This window comes from Paramisgurnus dabryanus, chromosome 19 (genome assembly GCF_030506205.2).
Source record: "Paramisgurnus dabryanus chromosome 19, PD_genome_1.1, whole genome shotgun sequence".
NCBI lineage: Eukaryota > Metazoa > Chordata > Actinopteri > Cypriniformes > Cobitidae > Paramisgurnus > Paramisgurnus dabryanus.
Window position 1 is genome coordinate 27,586,635 of NC_133355.1, and position 19,988 is coordinate 27,606,622.

General features: G+C 37.9%; 2 protein-coding genes across 4 annotated transcripts in view; both read left to right on the top strand.

The window, feature by feature from the left end:
- The first annotated feature begins 3,821 nt into the window (after positions 1–3,821).
- Positions 3,822–18,866, top strand: sync (syncoilin, intermediate filament protein). 2 transcript variants are annotated; one of them, XM_065294569.1, is made up of 6 exons: positions 3,851–3,972; positions 5,075–5,340; positions 5,794–6,559; positions 15,420–15,842; positions 15,950–16,078; positions 17,987–18,866. In XM_065294569.1, exons 3-6 carry the CDS (start codon positions 5,807–5,809, stop codon positions 18,038–18,040), a joined length of 1,359 nt encoding a protein of 452 aa, XP_065150641.1. In that variant the 5' UTR covers positions 3,851–3,972; positions 5,075–5,340; positions 5,794–5,806; the 3' UTR covers positions 18,041–18,866. The 2 variants fall into 2 exon arrangements, with proteins under 2 accessions (XP_065150640.1, XP_065150641.1); XM_065294568.1 differs by lacking the exon at positions 5,075–5,340 and having other exon boundaries at positions 3,822–3,972; positions 17,987–18,865.
- Positions 18,867–19,301: 435 nt separating this feature from the next.
- Positions 19,302–19,988, top strand: part of LOC135784978 (uncharacterized) — a 48,735-nt gene continuing 48,048 nt past the window's right edge. Inside the window, exon 1 of one of the 2 annotated variants that reach the window (XM_073812658.1) lies at positions 19,302–19,988. In XM_073812658.1, coding sequence (XP_073668759.1) covers positions 19,821–19,988 — 168 coding nt within the window. In that variant the 5' untranslated portion in view covers positions 19,302–19,820. The other variant, XM_065294572.2, reaches the window with a different exon arrangement.

Sequence of the window (19,988 nt, forward strand, 5' to 3'; positions counted from 1 at the left end):
GGTGCTACTTAGCTGTATTTTTTTAAGTTATGAAGGTTTAAATCAAATCAAACCAACTGCAGTTGAATTGATATTAATTGGAATGCAAAACCAAAAAACGAGATTTCTGAAAAGTTATCTCGTTTTGCCACGAAACTCTTTATATATATATATATATATATATATATATATATATATATATATATATATATATATATATATATATAAACACATTAAAAAATTTTGGCCAGATATTTTTTATTTTTTTTTTGCCGTGGTAAGTACCCCAAAGATGCATATTAGTACAAAACGTATTGTACCAACAGTTGACATATCTGTACCTTACTGCCCCAGTGACCCCTTGGGTACATATTTTGCCATTTTTCTAACAGTGCATTTAAATAAACATCATAACTATATTTAAACATTGGTTACAACAAAAACATGGTTTTACTCATGGTTATTTATAATATGCCAAATTATGATTGATTTTTGTATTTTAATATTAATTTTACCGCATTAAAAACCGCAAGGGGTGGTTTCTCGGACAGGGCTTAACCTAGTCCCAGACTTAAATGCTGCCTTAATTTAACAACACCTTGCACTGACATATCCTAACATATATCAGTGCCACTGTTTTGTCCCAAAATGCACACCAGTATTGATTTTTTTGAAGGCATGTTTTTAAAATCTACTTAAATGTCCTAATAAGGCCTAGTCCTGGATTAATCTAAACTCCGTTCCACCCACAAAACTTCTTAGCTTTGTTTATACAAAGTTGACATGAAATATTTAAATTTTTGCAATTCTAATTTATTATCTGGTTTTACCTTTACGAAACAAAAATATATTGCAGTATATTGAAAAATATCATGTAATATATTAGGCAACATATTCCCATATATGGGATTTAACATTTATATTTTCCAATATATTGAAATATATGCATGAAACATACATGTATATATGATACAAAATATATTGCAATCAAGAACAAAAAGGGCACTATATTTTTTACATGTAATAGTTTGTCTTTATATGCTTTGATATATTGCAATATATGCATAAACCATACATGTATATATAAGACAAAATATATTGCAATCAAGAACAGAAAGGGCACTGTATTTTTTACATGTAATAGTTTGTCTTTATATGCTTTGATATATTGCAATATATGCATGAAACATACATTTATATATGATACAAAATATATTGCAATCAAGAACAAAAAGGGCACTATATATATATATATATAAAATGCTCGAGTAGGAAGCTGAGATTCAGGCGCGAAGAGAGGACAGGATACGTAACAGACACCAGCAACAAGGAGGCTGATATAGGTCCTGACCTATGATCCTGACCCACACTCCTAATCAGTAGGTGGCGGTAATGCCACTAAAAGTTGTTTGCCAACTGCCAGTAAAACTCAAGAAGAAGAAGAAGAAGAAGAAGACTGATGTCAGCAGGCTCCAAGGAAACTTCAAGTTTTAAAAGGTATATAGTTTTCAGAGCTGGTGCTTTTCAGTTTTTATTGCATCTCTGAGAGATTTTTGTGAACAACTTGTTGTTCTGCTCCACAGATGCTGTTTTAAAACAGTTTCCTATAAGGCCAAGGAAGCTGATGTCAGAAAATCTATCAACAGTAGAATCTGCGAGCTAATGGCATTAGACACCAGGTGAAGAGCTAAAGCATGGGTATGTAAGTGGTTTACATCAGTGAAGAACCAAGGTGGACTCCTAACCAGGATAATGGACTGTTCTTTTGGCAAATCTTTTTTTTTTTTTTGCTTTTTCACGGTTCCCAAAACTTCTTGAAAGTTTGTTTATTATTTATTTGTTCATTATTGTCTGTGCATTTTGTTTATTGATATTGTCTTTATTGATATTGTCTTTATATTGTATAATGGCACTGCTGAAATTTTGAAATGGACACATTTATGTAATGTAATGTAAAGCCAATCACATTTCCTTTGACTGACCATATGCAAAACCTCTTGTGGTTTTAATAGGCCTATAGAGCTCTGAACCTCAAATTGGGATTAGGATCTGTGCCTGATTAAAAGAAAATAAAGGTGGCTTTTGATAGATTACCCATCAGTCTGTGTTAATATGTGGTGTAAATGTTTGTATATTGCAGGTTGCATATTTAAGTATTTATATATTTTAGATGTTTCATGTACATATACTGTATATATCCCAAATATATTCATACATTGTATGTGCATGTTCTCATATATGTACACATATTGTGCATACATTTACAATAAATATGTACATATATTTCCATCTAATTTTAAATATATGTAAAATGTATTCCACAATATATCAAACACATATCTACATATATATTTCCATATAGTTGTACATATATTTGAAATATATTCTACCATATAGTAAACATACATGTGACACTATATCTGTACATATATTGTTAATACATGTTCCCATATATGCACATATATTTCACATATTCTCCATCTAATTTTACATATATGTAAAATGTATTCCACAAGATATCGAACACATATCTACATATATATTTCCATATAGTTGTACATATATTTGAAATATATTCTACCATATAGTAAACATACATGTTACACTATATCTGTACATATATTTTTAATACATATTCCCATATATGCACATATATTTCCCATCTTATTTTACATATATTTAAAATGTATTCCACAATATATCAAACACATATCTACATATATTTCATGTATATTTCCATATAATTTTACATATATTTGAAATATATTCTACCATATAGTAAACATATATGTGAAACTATATCTCTACATATATTGTTAATACATTTTCGCATATAAATCAAAATACAATATTGCAGATATATATAAATATAATATTGCATATATTTTTAAATATATAAACACATATATTATATCCATGTACAATATATTGAAAGTGGCAATAATTTGTATATTTTGCAATATACTGCAATATATTACACATATATAGAATATATGTACCATCAATATATTATTCCATGTATTGCCAATGTATAATATATTGGAAAATTGAAAGTAAAATAATATATTGCAATATATTACAATATATTTCAAGTAATATATTGGTAAATATATTTTCCTTTCGTAAGGGTATTCTCCCATTCCATATTTTGGTTTATATGAAATCACAATGATTGGTGTTAACCTTTATTTTGCAAATTAAAGTGTATATTTTGAAGCTTTTTAACACAGAAATAACACTTAATAACTTAAAATATAATTTGCTAAATAAGTTCATCCAACTTTTCACTTTTTATATTGTATATCTTGTAATGAAAAGCAGATCCAGATTTTACTGATCTAAGCAAGATCTATTTAGATGTGTGATATCTATTTAAAGCTGTTGGGATAAGCAGTAGTGAATTTGGCCCCAGTAACCCTTCTGATCAAACACTGATATCTCCCTGTTAGTCTTGCCTCTCCTTTAGCTTTCTAACCCCTTGTGATTTCAGTACACGTTTAATAACAGCCAGGTTTTCAAGGCAGAATGTGGGTCACTGCCATTTGAGTAACCATCTCTTCACAGACATCTCTCCCCTTTGGTTACTACACCCTGTCACTCCTGTGTGGCCACCCCTTATGAATTCTTCTGCTGTGTCATTTCCATGTGAGGACCCTGCAGTTGACACCCATTGGATAGTGAACAAATTCATCGGCATAAAATTTGCTTTTTGGCATTCTATTGGTTCCTGTGAGTAGGTCACCTCCCACTGGACCTCACGAATGCTGATCACCTCGATGTTCAGCCCATGCTGTATAGATCATATTTCTTTTCCTTAGTGTTTATTAATAAATATAAACAGATTAAAAGTTGCCTGGGAGACCTGCACCATATGTTTAAGCTTAGACGGAGAGCAAGGCCAGACTCTCTTGCCCCTTGTTCAGTTTGCTACCAGCTCTTTAGTTCGGGTTCAGTTCATGGTCATTGTCCTGGAACCTCTGTATTTAGGTTGAGGTAAGTTTATTTATAAATGTATATATTTATTACAGGTTTCTACTTAGTTTTAGCATATTAATATTGTCAAAGTATCCTAATTTAACTTCTGCAGTTATTTATACTGCACAATGTCCTTATGATGTTTCTTTCACAATTTGTTTCTATTCAAGGAAATGGTTTAAGAAAGATGCAGTGTTTTATTCATGTACACTAAGTTTTAAAACACTTAGTCATTTTTTTATTTATATTTACACACAGTTTAGATTAATAGTGAATTCATCAAAACTATACAATAACATTAAATGTAATTATTATAGGAGTTATGACCAAAAGCATATACAATAAATCCAAAATGTTTTATCATTTTATAATCTGCCTAACATTTGCAAGATTGTAGTATTGGCTTTTATCAAGCAGGGTTTTTAGGTCTTACTCTGAGATATTTTAAATTATTTATATATTTTTATATTTACGCATTTGCAATGCAAATACTTCTATCCTGACAAACTTAGTATACATTTTTATTAGAGATGCACCGCTGTTAAGTTCTCAGTCGATTATTCAAATGCCAATAGTTTGGTGGTTATATTAACTTGCATTAACTAAAGTCTAAAGATTACATTTTCTGAATGTTATTCATTAATAAAATGACCATTAATATTGAACATTAAACTAGTGATGTTTCTTTACATTTTCTATAGACGGTTTCATCAGACGCATGTGCGTTGTCGCGGTTACGCATCTGGGCAGAACTTAACTTCCGATTAAGTTGTTATTGATTCTTTGCAGAGTTTACCGGAAATTAAGTTTGTTCCACGAAAGCTGTTTGTTTATGTGGTTATACTGAAACCCTAAACAGAGCTCAAATTCATTGCATGTTTCCAGTTTCCTGTTTTTGTTTCTTCAGTATTTGGTCCAAGTCATCCATTGAATAAAATAAAAATAAATATTAGGGTTTCTTTAGTTATGTTGGCTCAATTATAGTTTTGTATACAAAATCTTTTTAACTGTTTAAACATGCACCTTCAGATTAAAGGACTTTTAAGATTACAAGAAACATTTTCAAGTTTGTCAATACATCTTAACGGCAGTGTTTATCTACATTCTGCTTTGATTACAGTTGTTTTTGGTCACTTCACAACACATGCTCTTTAAAAAAAAAATCATAACAAACAACGGGTGATTGGAAGGAAAATGTTAGTGTTTCAAATATAGAGCATGTATAAACATGATGAAGGAATGAACAGTTGTCTGAGACGAGGGCTTTGAGGTCATTGGCACTGTTGGAATCTAATGCTCCGGTCTGGAGGTTTGCTGCAGCTGCTTTCTGTGCCCCAGCGATACAGACATGAAAAATACCAGCAATGTCCACCAAGAAGTCATGCGGTGGGCTTTTAAGATCATAGTTCATTTGGGGAGACTAAATGTTAGCAAATGTTATTTTTCTCTGGTTTGAAGTGATCCAGTACCAAGCATTGACAGTATTTAGTTGCTTATTTGTTAAAACATTTTAAAGTTTGCTAAATGCAAGTGCATGCATATAGGTGTCTATATAGACTATATGTTCTTTACCACTGATTATATGCTCATTCGCAGAATTCAATTTAAGGTCTTTGTTCGAACACTATGTATAAATATGCTTCATTATCACTCAGCTGTTCAACAAGTTTGCAGCTGTTCCTGAATGACGTATTAGCTTCAAATTTCCCCTCACCAACATCAACACCATCACAAGAATGTTAATACTTTGCCCAGTGTATTGAGTCTAGCATTTGTGAAATTCAAGAAATGCTAAAACCGCTTCATAGATTTAACCCATTTCATCCCTGGTTTTGATAGGTGAACATATACAATGGAGGATCATGAAATGAACTTTGAGGAAGGTTATGGATCTCCATCAGAGAACGAGGGAACGTGTGAACCTTTATTTATTAACGAGGAAGATGAAGATTACTTTGAAGATTGCTTGGAAGAGATTGAAGCAACTCTTACTCTGCCTGTAGAGCCCATGAACTACTCACCAAAATGCAGAGAGGTCTTGCAAGCTGAGTTTAATGGACTTATGCAACAGATGTTGGCACAATTAGATGTTTTTGAGGGAACCCACAAAATCACATCTACATCAATGGATGTATTTTCAGAACCAGATGACAAAACTGACAGGAATGCATGCATAAAAGCAATCGTGTTCAGAGAGCCATTCATTCCTGAGGAAAAGAAAACTATGTTTCAGGTCAAAGATGATTCTCTGGGCAGTCCTGTTGAGACAGCACACGAGTTGTCAACTGTCATGAACATAAAAGAGCTGGAAGCAGCATTTGAGGCATGTATCGAGGAGGTGGGCCAGTTGGAGCGCAGAAGAGATGAGCTGGTTCGGGAGCTTCTGGACCTCGAGGAGCCCATGGCCCAGGAGTTGACGACTTTAAGGAAGAGTCTAGGGAAGGAGCAAGGTTTTCTGTCCAAAGTCAAACTGGAGAAACACAGGTTCCAGGAAGAGACTTTAATGACTAAGAGACGGCTATTTATAGTGGCTCGAGAATGTGCACAGAGACAAGTAGAGCTTATAACACAACATAATGAGGTGGAGCAACTTAACAAAGCTCAGGTAATATTGAATGAACCATGGGGCGATTGGGGTGGTCTACAAATCATACTTATCACTACAGGTTATTTAAAAAACTTCCAGAAAATATTTTAGATTATGGTTAAGATTTGTTCTTACTAAATAAACCATTTAGTTTGAGATCTTTCAGTTCATAACCTTTAGGGCACAAGATACTTTAAAGGAATATTTCACTTTCATAAAAAATTCTGATAATTCACTCACCCCCATGTTATCAAAGATGTTTATGTCAGGATCGGTAGGACAGAACCCAGGAGCAGACAACAGATGAACACACAAGACTTTTATTAAACAAAAACAGAAAAACTGGAGAGGTCTGGGAACATACCGGGAACAGCACATGGCCAAAGTCAACAAACAACAATGACTATGTGCTACACCTAACATACATGGGGCTGTCACAATCCTGACACAAAACTAAAACAAAACAATGACCATAAGGCCAGGATCGTGACAGTACCTCTTCCCAGGCTTGGCAGGGGCCATTGCAGGGGGGGGCAGACAGTGGCAGGGCAGAGGCAGGAGTGACAGGGGCAGCAAAAGGGGGCAAACTAGGGTTACAGGGTACCAAGGGAGTAGGAATGGAAACAGGCTTGGGCAAACAAGGGCTAAGAGGGTATGGGAGAGAGTCAAAAGAGGACATGGAGAGTGAGGCAGGATGAGGAGGGTGATGATAAAGTGAATGAAGTGATGAGCAGTGGGTGTACCATGGTCTGGGAGGGCTGCCGCTGGCATGGCCAACTCCGTGGAGGAGGTGTCCAACCCTGTATTCCATGACGTCCTTTTCCCACTCTTCCCACTTAGGCGAACTGGTGCGACAGAACCTTCAGGAGTTGAGGTGTGAGGAGCAAGCTCTTCCAAGGATGCAACGACCAGGATGAATCAATGCCATTGAGGCTGGAGGTGCGGCCTTGGGCTCGGACCAGTTCATAACGTACCGGACCATGTCCACAAAGCCCAAGGGCCTCAGCAGCTCCACATTCCTGGAGTTAAGGGGCTAATTAAAGCAGCTATTAAAAATTATTTTCAATTCTGCCTCGTTTGAACCCCTTTTGATGTGCTGCCCCCAGGAACTCCAGGGTAAAAGACCGCACATCCATATCCGTCTGCTGAAGGCCAAACAGTAAGTGGGCATGGTGGCTGTGATGGGCGGCCCAGGATGGGTCCATTGATGTCTGCTGTGTTCTAGCTGGCTGGAACATTTTGTCAGGATCAGTAAGACAGAACCCAGGGGCAGACAACAGATGAATGCACAAGACTTTTATAAAAAAAACAGAAAAACAAAAACCCACTAGGGGGCAAGCAATAAAACTTTGCAAACAACAAAAGACAGACTAGACTAAATTAACAAACAACTTGACATTAAACCTTGACTCAAGACTTGTCTTTATAATGCACTAGATTCAACAAGACTTGACATTAAACTGGGAATATACAAACAAATCAGCACAGTACAGCAAACACAAGGGCATTAAATAGGGGAGAACTAATGAGGGCAACAGTTGAGGGCAGTGAACCAATAACAAGATTATTAATGAGGAAACATTGGGTGGGGTCTGAAGAGACAGGGGAAAGCACATGGCCAAAGTCAACAAACAACAATGACCATGTGCTATACATAACATACATGGGGCTGTCACGATCCTGACATAAAACTAGAACAAAACTATGACCATTGTCGTGGAATTTTAGCCGCATCAAATAATACTCACTAAGAGTCAAAGTCAAGGATCACACAGACACACTGTCGACAGAATTTTCTTTGTCTGAATTTTATATATTCTGCAGAATAGGCTCTCACCCCCATGGTGCAAGAAGTTTAAAAACCTAAGAGCCCCGATCACAAGGTTGAAGACACATTTATAGTAAGATGGTGAAACACGTACAATCATCCGTTTCTACGTCATTTAGAAGATAGCCTTCAGTTGTCAGTGATTAAGAGCAAAAACCGTTAAACATAATCATAAAGGACAGTACATGCTGGTACATGATGTTTAAGTCCTTCCTTGGACATTGTACTTGCTGAAAAGACAGAAAGAGCATAATTCTGTACGTTAGCAGAAAAACATGATCTCCATATGAATCACAATTTGTGAGCTTCAGATTGTTATTAAAAAATGAAAAATAGGATGAAAAATAAAACATAATAATATGAAAATAAAAGCATAATAAAAGTCCTCCACTACACTCCTCCCTTTTTATGATTTATTCATAACTTCATTTACTGTCATCGTTACGTAGCTCTGGTTATTACCCTTAACCATAGTGTACATATAGTTCTGTGCAGTTGCAAAAGTAAAAATGCACACACACATAGTATGATCATGAACCTCATTTTTGAAAGAAGAAAAATAGTTCGTTTTCTTGAAGAAATTGAGCACAGTTAGAGTTGGGGTCGTGAGCCCTTGATGATTCCGGATTGAGCACAGTTAGAGTTGGGGTCGTGAGCCCTGAGCACAGTTAGAGTTGGGGTCGTGAGCCCTGAGCACAGTTAGAGTTGGGGTCGTGAGCCCTTGTTGATTAATTTCCTTTGTAGGTTCGGGTTTGGTAGGACCACACGGTGCAGTCGTGCCAAGCTATCCTGCTTTCTTGTTCGAATGAAATTATCTTAGTGTCTAAATTAATGTGGGGTCTCAAAGCTGGTGTTGTAATTACAGTTATTAAGCTGCAAGCGTCGTGTCGATTACCCACATTAAAGATGTCGTGTGCGTGTGTCCAAACCAAACCCAGAATACTGGAGTCGTCCTCCAATACTTTGTGAGCTGTTGCAGTTCTCTCGTGTCGTTCTTCGTATAAACTTGCAGTATACAGGTATCTGTGGTTCCCACCAATACGAAAAAGTGGTCCGTAGCAGTCGACTAGCCGTCCTCCCTTTGGTTTACACCTTGCAGTCCCGGATCAAACCTCCGGCAATGGGCAACGTGCACCCAGGTGGCACGCTCCGCGACCTTCACAGCGGTGTGAGTCGTCAGCAGAACCTGAAATGGCCCCTCCCACCGTCTGGCTTTCCAGGATTTCCTCCTGAGGTTCTTTACCACCACGTAATCCCCTGGTTTGATGTTGTGTAATGGTTCTTCTACTGGACGGGGTAGGGCTGATTTAACCTGCTTTGGAGATATTTTGAAATACAGAGGACATAGAAATACAATATTGCAACATGTCATTTTCATTTTGAAGAGTATCGCATGTCACCGTGGTCCCCATGTGTCAACCTAGCAAAATGGGAATAAAAATGTTTAGGTAAGCAAGGTTTTTGATTTGGACCCATCCAAATCCCTTCAGGAGTTTTGGTTGCTCCACACGATTTCCATAGAGCTATTTCTGTTGGAAGAGAAAATGTTTGCATGCTTATTAGTAACTCCTGTGGTGTTTCAGCTTCCTTTTCCTGGGAAATCTGTGTAAGAGAAAACTCTACGTTAGTAGTCATGAGAGACGCTTCCGCATCCGTGCGTGCATTTCCTCTGGAGATCACGTCCTGTTCCTTGGTGTGTGCTTTGCATTTGCACACAGCTATTTGAGAAAGGAGTAAAATTTGTTATAGGAGAGAAACTGTCAGTAAAATCAGCAGTCAATGTAAATGGTTATAGATTGATTAGTAGCAAGTTGACAAGCTTGTGTTAGTGCATGCAATTCAGCCACCTTCGCAGATTTCTGAGGTGGTAAGCATCCGGATTTCACTACTTCAAAGTCAGACACAACTGCCCACCCCATCCTATTTATGCCTCTGTCATCTCTGGAAGAGGAACCATCCACATAATATGTGAGGGTGCATTTAGGTATGAGTGTGTCAGCAAGGTCAGGCCTTGGTGTGCATACTTCCCGTAGGGCAGACAAACAACAATGTGGTGTACCTTCACCAGTTGTAGGTAACAATGTCGCCGGGTTTAGCACTGTACATCTTTCAACTGTGACATTAGACATCTGAAACAATGCACAGGAATAACGCAGCCATCTTGCTGCAGACAAGTGAGATGTGCGCTGTTCAAGCCCTGAGACATCCTGGTAGGCCCCTGGCCACCGCATCAAGGCGTCCTGAAAAATATGCAACTGGTCTCAACTTGTCACCATGTTCTTGTAACAAAACAGATGTCATACAGCCATTTCCTTCATCCACAGTTTGAACAAAAGGCTTTTTCGGGTCTGGCAAACCTAAAGTGGGTGCCTGCTGTAGTGTCTGTTTTAGTTCCACAAAGGCCTTTTCAGCCTTCTCTGTCCATTCTACCTTCTCTGATGGTGCCAAAGGTTTCTCATAAATCATATCATGCAATGGTTGTTGCATCTCAGAATAGTTAGCAATAAAAGTCCTGCAATAAGATGTCATACCCAAGAATGACATCACCTGTTTCTTTGTAATGGGTTTTGGTATGTTAGCTATTGCCTCTATTCTCTTTGGAGAGAGAGACTTACCCATAGGTGTAATTTCGTGTCCTAGAAAGGTTACTTTCTGGACAGAGCACTGTACCTTTTTGGGGTTGACCTTGTGGCCCTCCTCAGCTAGATGAGTGAGCAGCCGTATGGTGTTGTCTGTGCACGACTGTCGAGTCGGTGCTGCCACCAAGAGGTCATCCACGTACTGCAATAGAGCAACATCATCATCCAACACAAGTGTCTGTAATGAACAATGCAATGCCGAGTTATAAATTGTGGGGCTCTCGGCGTACCCCTGACACAATCTTGTAAAAGTATAATTCTTTCCTTCAAATGTAAAGGCAAACCAGAACTGGCTATCAGGATGGACAGGAACACTGAAAAATGCATTTGAAATGTCTACTACAGAAAACCACTGGCCATCAGCTGGTATCTGTGAGAGAATTGTGTAAGGGTTTGGCACGTGAGGTGCCCTTGCTTGTACTGCAGCATTTCCTGCTTGGAGATCTTGAACAAACCTCCACTCTGTGGGCTGACCTGCATCCCTGACCTTTTGTACAGGAAAAATGGGTGTTCTCACAGGTGAGTGTGGGCAGGGAATAATTATCCCAATAATGCCTAAAATACTGGCCTTATCCCCTCAAGCGCCTCCCTTTTCAGAGGATATTGGGGTTTACATGGTCTATAATCACTCTTTGGGGTGATAGTTACTGGTTCACACCCTTTAATCAAGCCCACATCATACTTGTCTTTAGCCCACAGGTAATCAGGTACATTGTCAAGAACCTCTTGTGGTAAATCAATGCTAGCACACGTCATGTGTACTGACAAACTGTTTTGTGAGTTGGAATCTGCAGAAACAGCTTTCTGTTTTACAACTCTCTCTCTCTCTCAGCCATGAAAAAGCAGCATAATCTCTTCTGTGTGCTGATAACTGCTCTGAGAACTGTATGCTATCTGCTAATGGTTCCCAATCAACAGCCTCGCTGCAGGCCTTTGCAAATTCACCTGCATTTCTAACGGCTGACTAGTATTTTTTGCAATGGAGATGTGGGGTACTGAATTGTCAAAATCAAAAATTTGTTCCTGCTTTCCTGTCAACTGAACGAGTGCCACACACCATGAGTCATTCCAGCATATATGGGTTAAAGTCAAAACCCTCTATCTTTACAGAAAACCATCTCTCTTGCCACTCTCTTTCTGTTATGTCAACAACATGAGCTTGTGCAATGCATGTTTTCAGCTGGAATGACCTCGCTGGCTTGTGGCAATCTTATCTTCCCTTCAGCATGCAACTCTTCATTCAGAAAGGCCCATTCATACACATATACAGACAGAGACATACATATAGATGACATTCTGGGATCCCAACAAGAAATATTCAGGCCTTGGTTGTTACATAAGATGCTAGCATTAATTTTACACATCAAATCCCTCCCCATGAGGTTTACCGGACACGCGTCAGATAAAAGGAACATATGCATAAACTTGTTACCGTCATGCATACAACAGAGTGGAGCAGTAAATTCTTCCCTCACTATATGCCCCGTAGCACTCATAGATGAGTTAAACTGCCCACTCAAGGTGACAAATGGGAATTCATCTTTGCGTATGACAGAGTTGATTGCAGCAGAGTCTACCATAAACAACAATGCCTGTCCCTCAAACATTATTTCTTCGAGAGGCAGTTTAGAGATGTTGCCTCTCGTTCAGCATCAAGCAAAGCAAGTTCTTCATTGCATAGAGCGTTTCTTTCCCTTTCACACACATCAGAAAAACAGAATTAGCAAGCAGATAATATGGCATTTGAACCGCAGAAAAAACAAGATTGGACTTACCCGCCTCCGTACGATGCTCCCCTTCCCCCTCCTGGCTTCAGTCGGCCCTTTCTTTACACACCGGCAGGTTTCCCGTGCTCCCTTGGGATTCCGGTGTCCCTTTAGTTTTCAGGAAATGGAAACATTGTTTTTCAAATGTCCTTTCTGTCCGCAATACCAGCAAACATTTTCTTTCGGATCTCCTCTCCTCTTCTCTCATTCTCTCTGCTGCCTGTTCTCTCGGGAGCGTTGTCCTTGCGAAGAGAAATTGCGTTGTTATGTTGTGGCTGTGCCCATTCTCCTATCTTGGCAAAAGCTTAAGATAGCTGTTTCTCTGGTGAACGGCTTCTCTGCTGTTTCCTTAGGCCTTGCCTCCCGTTCCGTCTTTATCTGAACATCATCTTTGTCCTCTTCAAAAGTGCTGTCAAGGATGTGGATGATCTCTGATTCTGGTCCACGTGGCAGTTCTTGCATCGGCGGTGGCGGGGGTGCAGAAGGTGGTGCTTGTCGTGCTGGCTGTTGTATCTGTGCGGCTTGTTGAGCTGGTTGTTGTATCTGTGCGATTTGTTGAGCAGGTGGTGGTGGAGGGCGACGTTGTGGAGGGGGTTGGAGGTCATCGTCCAGAAGCGGTACCCTTGTGAATTGGAAATGTACCCCAGGTGGGGTACGTGCAGGTGCATAGGGAGGAGGGAAGAAAAAAAAAAAAGAAAGTTAGGTTCATCATGTAATGAATCTGATGTAGGAAAAACATTTGCTTAATGTTTAGCTCTGACTTAGTCTGAGTCAGTTTGTCCTTGGTTCTTATCTTACTCTGTGCTCTCATTTCTCTGCCATCCGCAATGATCTTTTCCCTTAATAAAGTGAGTGCTTTTACACTCAGTGTCCCTTTAGGAGGAAAATTATACCTTTTCTCCCAGATTTTACGCTTTCCAACGCCCCCGTGCCCTTTGATTTGATCACTCGAGCATACACGCCATTTTCCAGATCCATTGACTTTGTACTCCCTTTCGAATTACCCTGACCCATGGTCACGAACGAAATAACGCTTACCATATTATCTATTCAGATGCCACCACAACGGTTCTTTTCCAGATTCCGTCAGCCTTGACTTCAGAACTGGTTGAGACTCTCCCTTCCCTTAGGCCTGGGGTACGGAGCCCGAGACCTCTTGTCTCAGGGGTGATCAGTCAGTCTCTCCCAAACCTGGAGTCTACAGCTGTGGAATCCGCATCCTCGTCGCCATTATTGTCGTGGAATTTTAGCCGCATCAAATAATACTCACTAAGAGTCAAAGTCAAGGATCACACAGACACACTGTCGACAGAATTTTCTTTGTCTGAATTTTATATATTCTGCAGAATAGGCTCTCACCCCCATGGTGCAAGAAGTTTAAAAACCTAAGAGCCCCGATCACAAGGTTGAAGACACATTTATAGTAAGATGGTGAAACACGTACAATCATCCGTTTCTACGTCATTTAGAAGATAGCCTTCAGTTGTCAGTGATTAAGAGCAAAAACCGTTAAACATAATCATAAAGGACAGTACATGCTGGTACATGATGTTTAAGTCCTTCCTTGGACATTGTACTTGCTGAAAAGACAGAAAGAGCATAATTCTGTACGTTAGCAGAAAAACATGATCTCCATATGAATCACAATTTGTGAGCTTCAGATTGTTATTAAAAAATGAAAAATAGGATGAAAAATAAAACATAATAATATGAAAATAAAAGCATAATAAAAGTCCTCCACTACACCATAAAGCCAAAATCCTGACAGTTGATGTCTTTCTTTGTTCAGTCAAAAATAAATACATTTTTTTGAGGAAAACATTCCATGATTTTATGCCATATAATGGACTTAAGTGGACCTCAACAGCTCACAGCTTCAGTGCAGTTTAAAACTGCAGTTTAAATGCAGCTTCAAACGGCTCTAAATTATCCCAACTGAGGCATAAGGGTCTTATCTTGTGAAACAATTGTCATTTTCGGCAACAAAAAAAAACTTGCCATGTGACGCACCAGCGTGACCTTACATATTATGTAATCATATCGAAAGAAAGATCTTGGATGACATGGGGGTGAGTAATTTTTTATGAAAGTGGAATATTCATTTAACTCTTTCCCCACCAGCATTTTTAAGGAAAGTTGTCAGCCAGTGGCATGATTTTTCATAATTTTCACAAAAATGTAATGCCAGAGAATTATCTTCTTTAAATATATAAACATACAATATATCACATTAAAGAAAGAACATACCCTATTCTTTAAAAAAAGTTTCATACAACCTTGATTGAATCACCTCTCAAATATGGGTAGGTTTCTTCAAAAATACAAAATTTTGAGCAAAAAGCTGAAATAATTTCAGTTTTGTAAAGGACTTTTAATAGAGATCAGACTGATGGACACATACACAGAGTTTTAACTGTTTGCGATAAGGGAATACTTCCGGGTTGTATAAGATGTAAGAGATCCAGCTGGTGGATAATAGCGGAAATACAGATTGCCGGAAAACTCGTCATTGGCAGGAAAGCATTTTCTCTTAATTAACAAGTTAACTCGTCAATGGCGGGGAAAGAGTTAAGGATGTTTTAACAGCATTTTAAAGTGTTACTAATCCACCTGAATTCTATTTCTATTACAAATCTCTGACTCAGGAGGAGCTAAAGGCCCTTGTTGCAAAAATGACGGAAGAGATCACTAAGCTCAATTCAGATCACCAAAATCACGTTCTGGCCCTGCAACAACAGCAGAACAATATCACTCGGGAATCCACCAGAAAGAAGACACATTCTTACGTGACACAGGGAAGACGGGCCTCTTTCGACTTACAGCAATACCTGCACGGAGGGATAAAAATTCTTGAAGAGTTTTACGAGCCCCGGTTAATATCCCTGTTAAAGAGGCGACAGGCCACCACAGAAGCCATTAGCAAAGCTAAAGAACAGTGCCAGGAGCTAAGGACGAGGCTAGGGCCACTGAGAGAAGAGGAACATGTGCTGAAACTCCAGAAGATTTGTCTGGAGGAAAGAATCCAATTAATGGAGAATCAGAGGAGGGAAAATGTGGAACAATATCGGGTACGTAATAGGTTTTGGATTTTTCGCTTTGATTTGATTTCTTTAGATATATTTTAAAATGTTATTTTAGATTGCATGGTATTGAATGTTTAAAGTTCTGTATTTAGGAGACAGTTGACCTCTTAGAGGAAAACAGCCGACAACTGAAAATTGAGCTTCAAATCCAGATAAGAAAGACAGAAGAATTGGAGATGATGAAGAACGACATTGCTAGAGAACTGCTCTTCTATAGGCAAGTACAGGCACTTAAAGTGCCTATTACAGTTTTCTTGATTGCTAAAACACTATAACCAGGTTTTTGAACTAAAATTTTAGAAACCATAGCGCAATTTTTCAAGAAGCACAATCATTTTGCTGAACTATAAACATTACTCCCCGGCTTTAACACATGAGTCGGATTTGGTGAACTGTAACTTCAAAACTCTACACACAAATCCCTACATTTCTCAGTGCGTACACCATCTGGTCATATGGAAAGCACTAGCATTCAATACTGTTCCCTCAAGTCAGCACAGCTTAGGCTCAATTAGTAAACAATAACAAAGGTGGAAACACTAAGAGTCAAAGTTAACACACATCAATTAGATCTTTCAATAGATAGATAAAAGGACCCGAATCAGTTCACTGAGCTTTGAAACTATGAATCCACAGAGAAATTAAGAAATAGGTTGAAGAGAAGGAGGAGGAAGAGGAGGAGAATGCAGAGGAAGAGAGAGAGGAGGAGGGAAAGATGGAGGACATGGAGAGGGAGGAGGAGGAAGAGGAGAAGGAGGGAGAGGAGGAGGCAGAAGAGGAGGGAAAGGAGGAGGACGTGGTGAAGGAGGAGGAAGAGGACATGGTGAAGGAGGAGGTAGAGGAGTAGGACATGGTGAAGGATGAGGAAGAGGAAATGGTGAAGGAGGAGGGAGAAGACTTGGTAAAGAAGGAGAAATAGGAGGAGGACATGGTGAAGGAGGAGGGAGAGAAGGAGGATGTGGTGAAGGATGAGGAAGGGCAAATGGTAAAGGAGGAGGAAGAAGACTTGGTAAAGGAGGAGGAAGAGGAGAAGGACGTGTTAAACAACTCCTGACATCAATATTTTTTCTTAAAGGAATACTCCACTTTCATAAAAAATCCCAATAATTTACTTACCCCCATGTCATCCAAGATGTTTAAGTCTTGTTTTGCTAGATAAGACTCTTATGCAAAACTGTATAACTGCATAAACTGCATTGAAACTATGAACTGTTGAGGTCCATCCTACGAGTTTTTTTTAAATAAAATGGAGTATTCATTTAAGCTCACATTGTGCTGAAAACATTTTTCAAGGTCGTTTTGGCTATAACGCAAGGCCTCATTACCTCAAGTTTTATCATCTGATAATTGGTTCTTTTAACTGGAGGGTGGGACTTCAGTCACCAGGGTGACCATACTGAGTGTTGGATTGCCCCCTTTCAAAGTAATAGAAGTGCTCTACAGGGAGTGCAGAATTATTAGGCAAGTTGTATTTTTGAGGATTACTTTTGTTATTGTACAACTACAGTGCTCTTGGTCAATTCAAAATGTTAACAAACCCTCAAACCTGAACATTTAAGTAGTAAAAGTGAAATTTTGGCTTTCTTAAGAGAATATTTCTTTTATTATATTGTTTTATTATTTTCTTTTTGTAAATGATAGAGTTTGTTTATTATTCTCACTTTAACAGGTGAAAAAAGTGAGATGGTAAAATCTTTGTTTTTCATTTAGTTGCCTAATAATTCTGCACACTAATAGTTGCCTAATAATGATGTACATAGAAATATTCTCTTAATAAAGCCAAAATTTCACTTTTACTGCTTAAATGTTCAGGTTTGAGGGTTTGTTAACATTTTGAATTGACCAAGAGCACTGTAGTTGTACAATAACAAAAGTAATCCTCAAAAATACAACTTGCCTAATAATTCTGCACTCCCTGTATTGTTATCTTGTTATATCTAATATGATTGTTATTTAAACTTTTTTCAACACCTCACTATATAAAAAATACTATGTTGAAATGAATTGATTATACTTCAAAATAATTTAATAGGCAAACAGGATTTTTTTACAGTTTTGAAATTTGTTATATTCTACCATAGGAAACATGGCGTATCTTCATTTTTCACCTTTACTTTTTTTACAGAGAGAGCATAGAGGGCCTCTGCAAGAAAGAGAACACAGTGATGGTGGAAAAAACCTAAACTTCCAATTATTGTGTTATTGATTATTATTTATATTATATGCCTTTGATATCTTGTTTTCATAGCTGTTGTTGATATGCATATTGTTTTTTGTTTTTGTTTTCACATTTGTTTTCAAATACAAGCTGCCTGTTTTCACCATCACCTAATGAATAATCACAGAATGGACATGCATGTAGATGAAGGCCACAAATATCAATGAAAGTGAAAGTGACATGTTTGTTAAGTATGAAATGCATACTCTGAATATCAGGACCAACCTTGTCAGTTTCTGAGAGCTGCAAGTATTCAAATCTTAATTCGACAGGTTACACAACACAAAATGTTGTTAAAATAGCTGTGTCGTAAAGTACATCAGCCAATGGAAAGGAGAAATAAAGCTATTACTGTATATTTAGTGGTGCCTGTGAATGCTTTTTCTCAACAGAGGTGGGCAAAAACAAGGACATATTTGGGCACTGCAAGACCTCTCTAAGCATACTGATGGGGTGATGGCTGAAAGGATGGATGTAACAAATAGGATTATGCACACTGTTAATTTTATGTCTTGTTATAAGGGTCTGAGATAAACATTAAAGTTAAATTAAAGTTTTGTTTATGTGACTCATAGGCTACCGGACTACAAAAATATTACAAAAATACTAACTCTGTCACAGTGATAAGTGCTTCAAAAGCTTAAAGGTGTTAAAATAAGACTTGTTAATGATTATGTTATGGACAATACATCAACCATAAAATCTGTAGCTTAACAATAAAGTAAGTTAAGTAAAACATGCTTCTACAGTCTCTCCTTATTGGATTTCATTAGGAAAATGTCAATAAACATTTGAACGATTTAAAGCATTGCTTTTGGAGTGTTTTTTGTTTTCAAGTTTGTTTTCAAGCAGGACCTTGGCTTGAAGAAGGGAGTGTTGAACAAAGGCCTGACTCGACACAGCAGATAGTGACCATTGACTTCTATAGTAGGAAAATATCTTATTCAAGTCTATGGTCACTCTTTGCTGTGTGTTTGCCATCATTTATCAAAATATCTTCTTTTGTGTTAATCAGAAAAAAAATCATATAGGTTTAGAACAAAAAGAGGATGAGTAAATGATGACAGAATTTTCATTTTAAAGTGAACTATCTCTTTAATTTATTTACAGTGACATAATTGTGTCTTATGTTTTTTCTCACACATTAATTAGGAATTAATGTGTGAGAAAAGCTCAGCTGTATAATAACAGTTTAGTCCAAGTACTGATAAGCAATGCAATGAAATAGATTCTGATATAATATACCATAAGGTATTTTGATATTGCAGCTTCCATTTCATTAATAAAATGACAAGGAAGATAAAAACTACTCGATTATGAAAGAATTTGTGTTTTCTTATATCTCAATTTAAAAATATGTTGGTGGGTCCTCCTGGGATAGATTATACCTAATTAAGAAGGTTGCAAAATTAAAAGTTTGTGAACCACTGGTCTAGTGCTTAAGTGAAATATGTTTAGTACTTTAATGAAAACTGTATAATGTGATGCCGGAGCAATACAGACATAGGTACATTCACTGACATTGAGTCTTTACTTTTGGTTTAAAACCAGCATTGTGACAGCCCACAGCCCCAGACCATGAAGAAACATCAAACTTTTGACAGATGAGTGAAGTTTTGATCGTCTTCTCTCTACAGTACAGTAGGAGGCGATCTGCAGCTCTTTAGTCCGCCGATAAACCCACTAAAGAAAGAAAGAGTTTGCGTTTTAAGTGTGGTCTTGTCTCTGTGTATTTTAGTGTTGAGATGTTGATGATGAGAGATGTGAACGTGATGTGCTGTAAATCAGTAGGAACTGATTTGTCCATGCTGGATATTGATGATTTCATCACAGAAATCTCTCAGCTGAAGAAAGAGGTGGCATTACTGGAGACAAAGCTGAGGTCAAGAGGAGATGAAGGAGTGAAGAGAGAG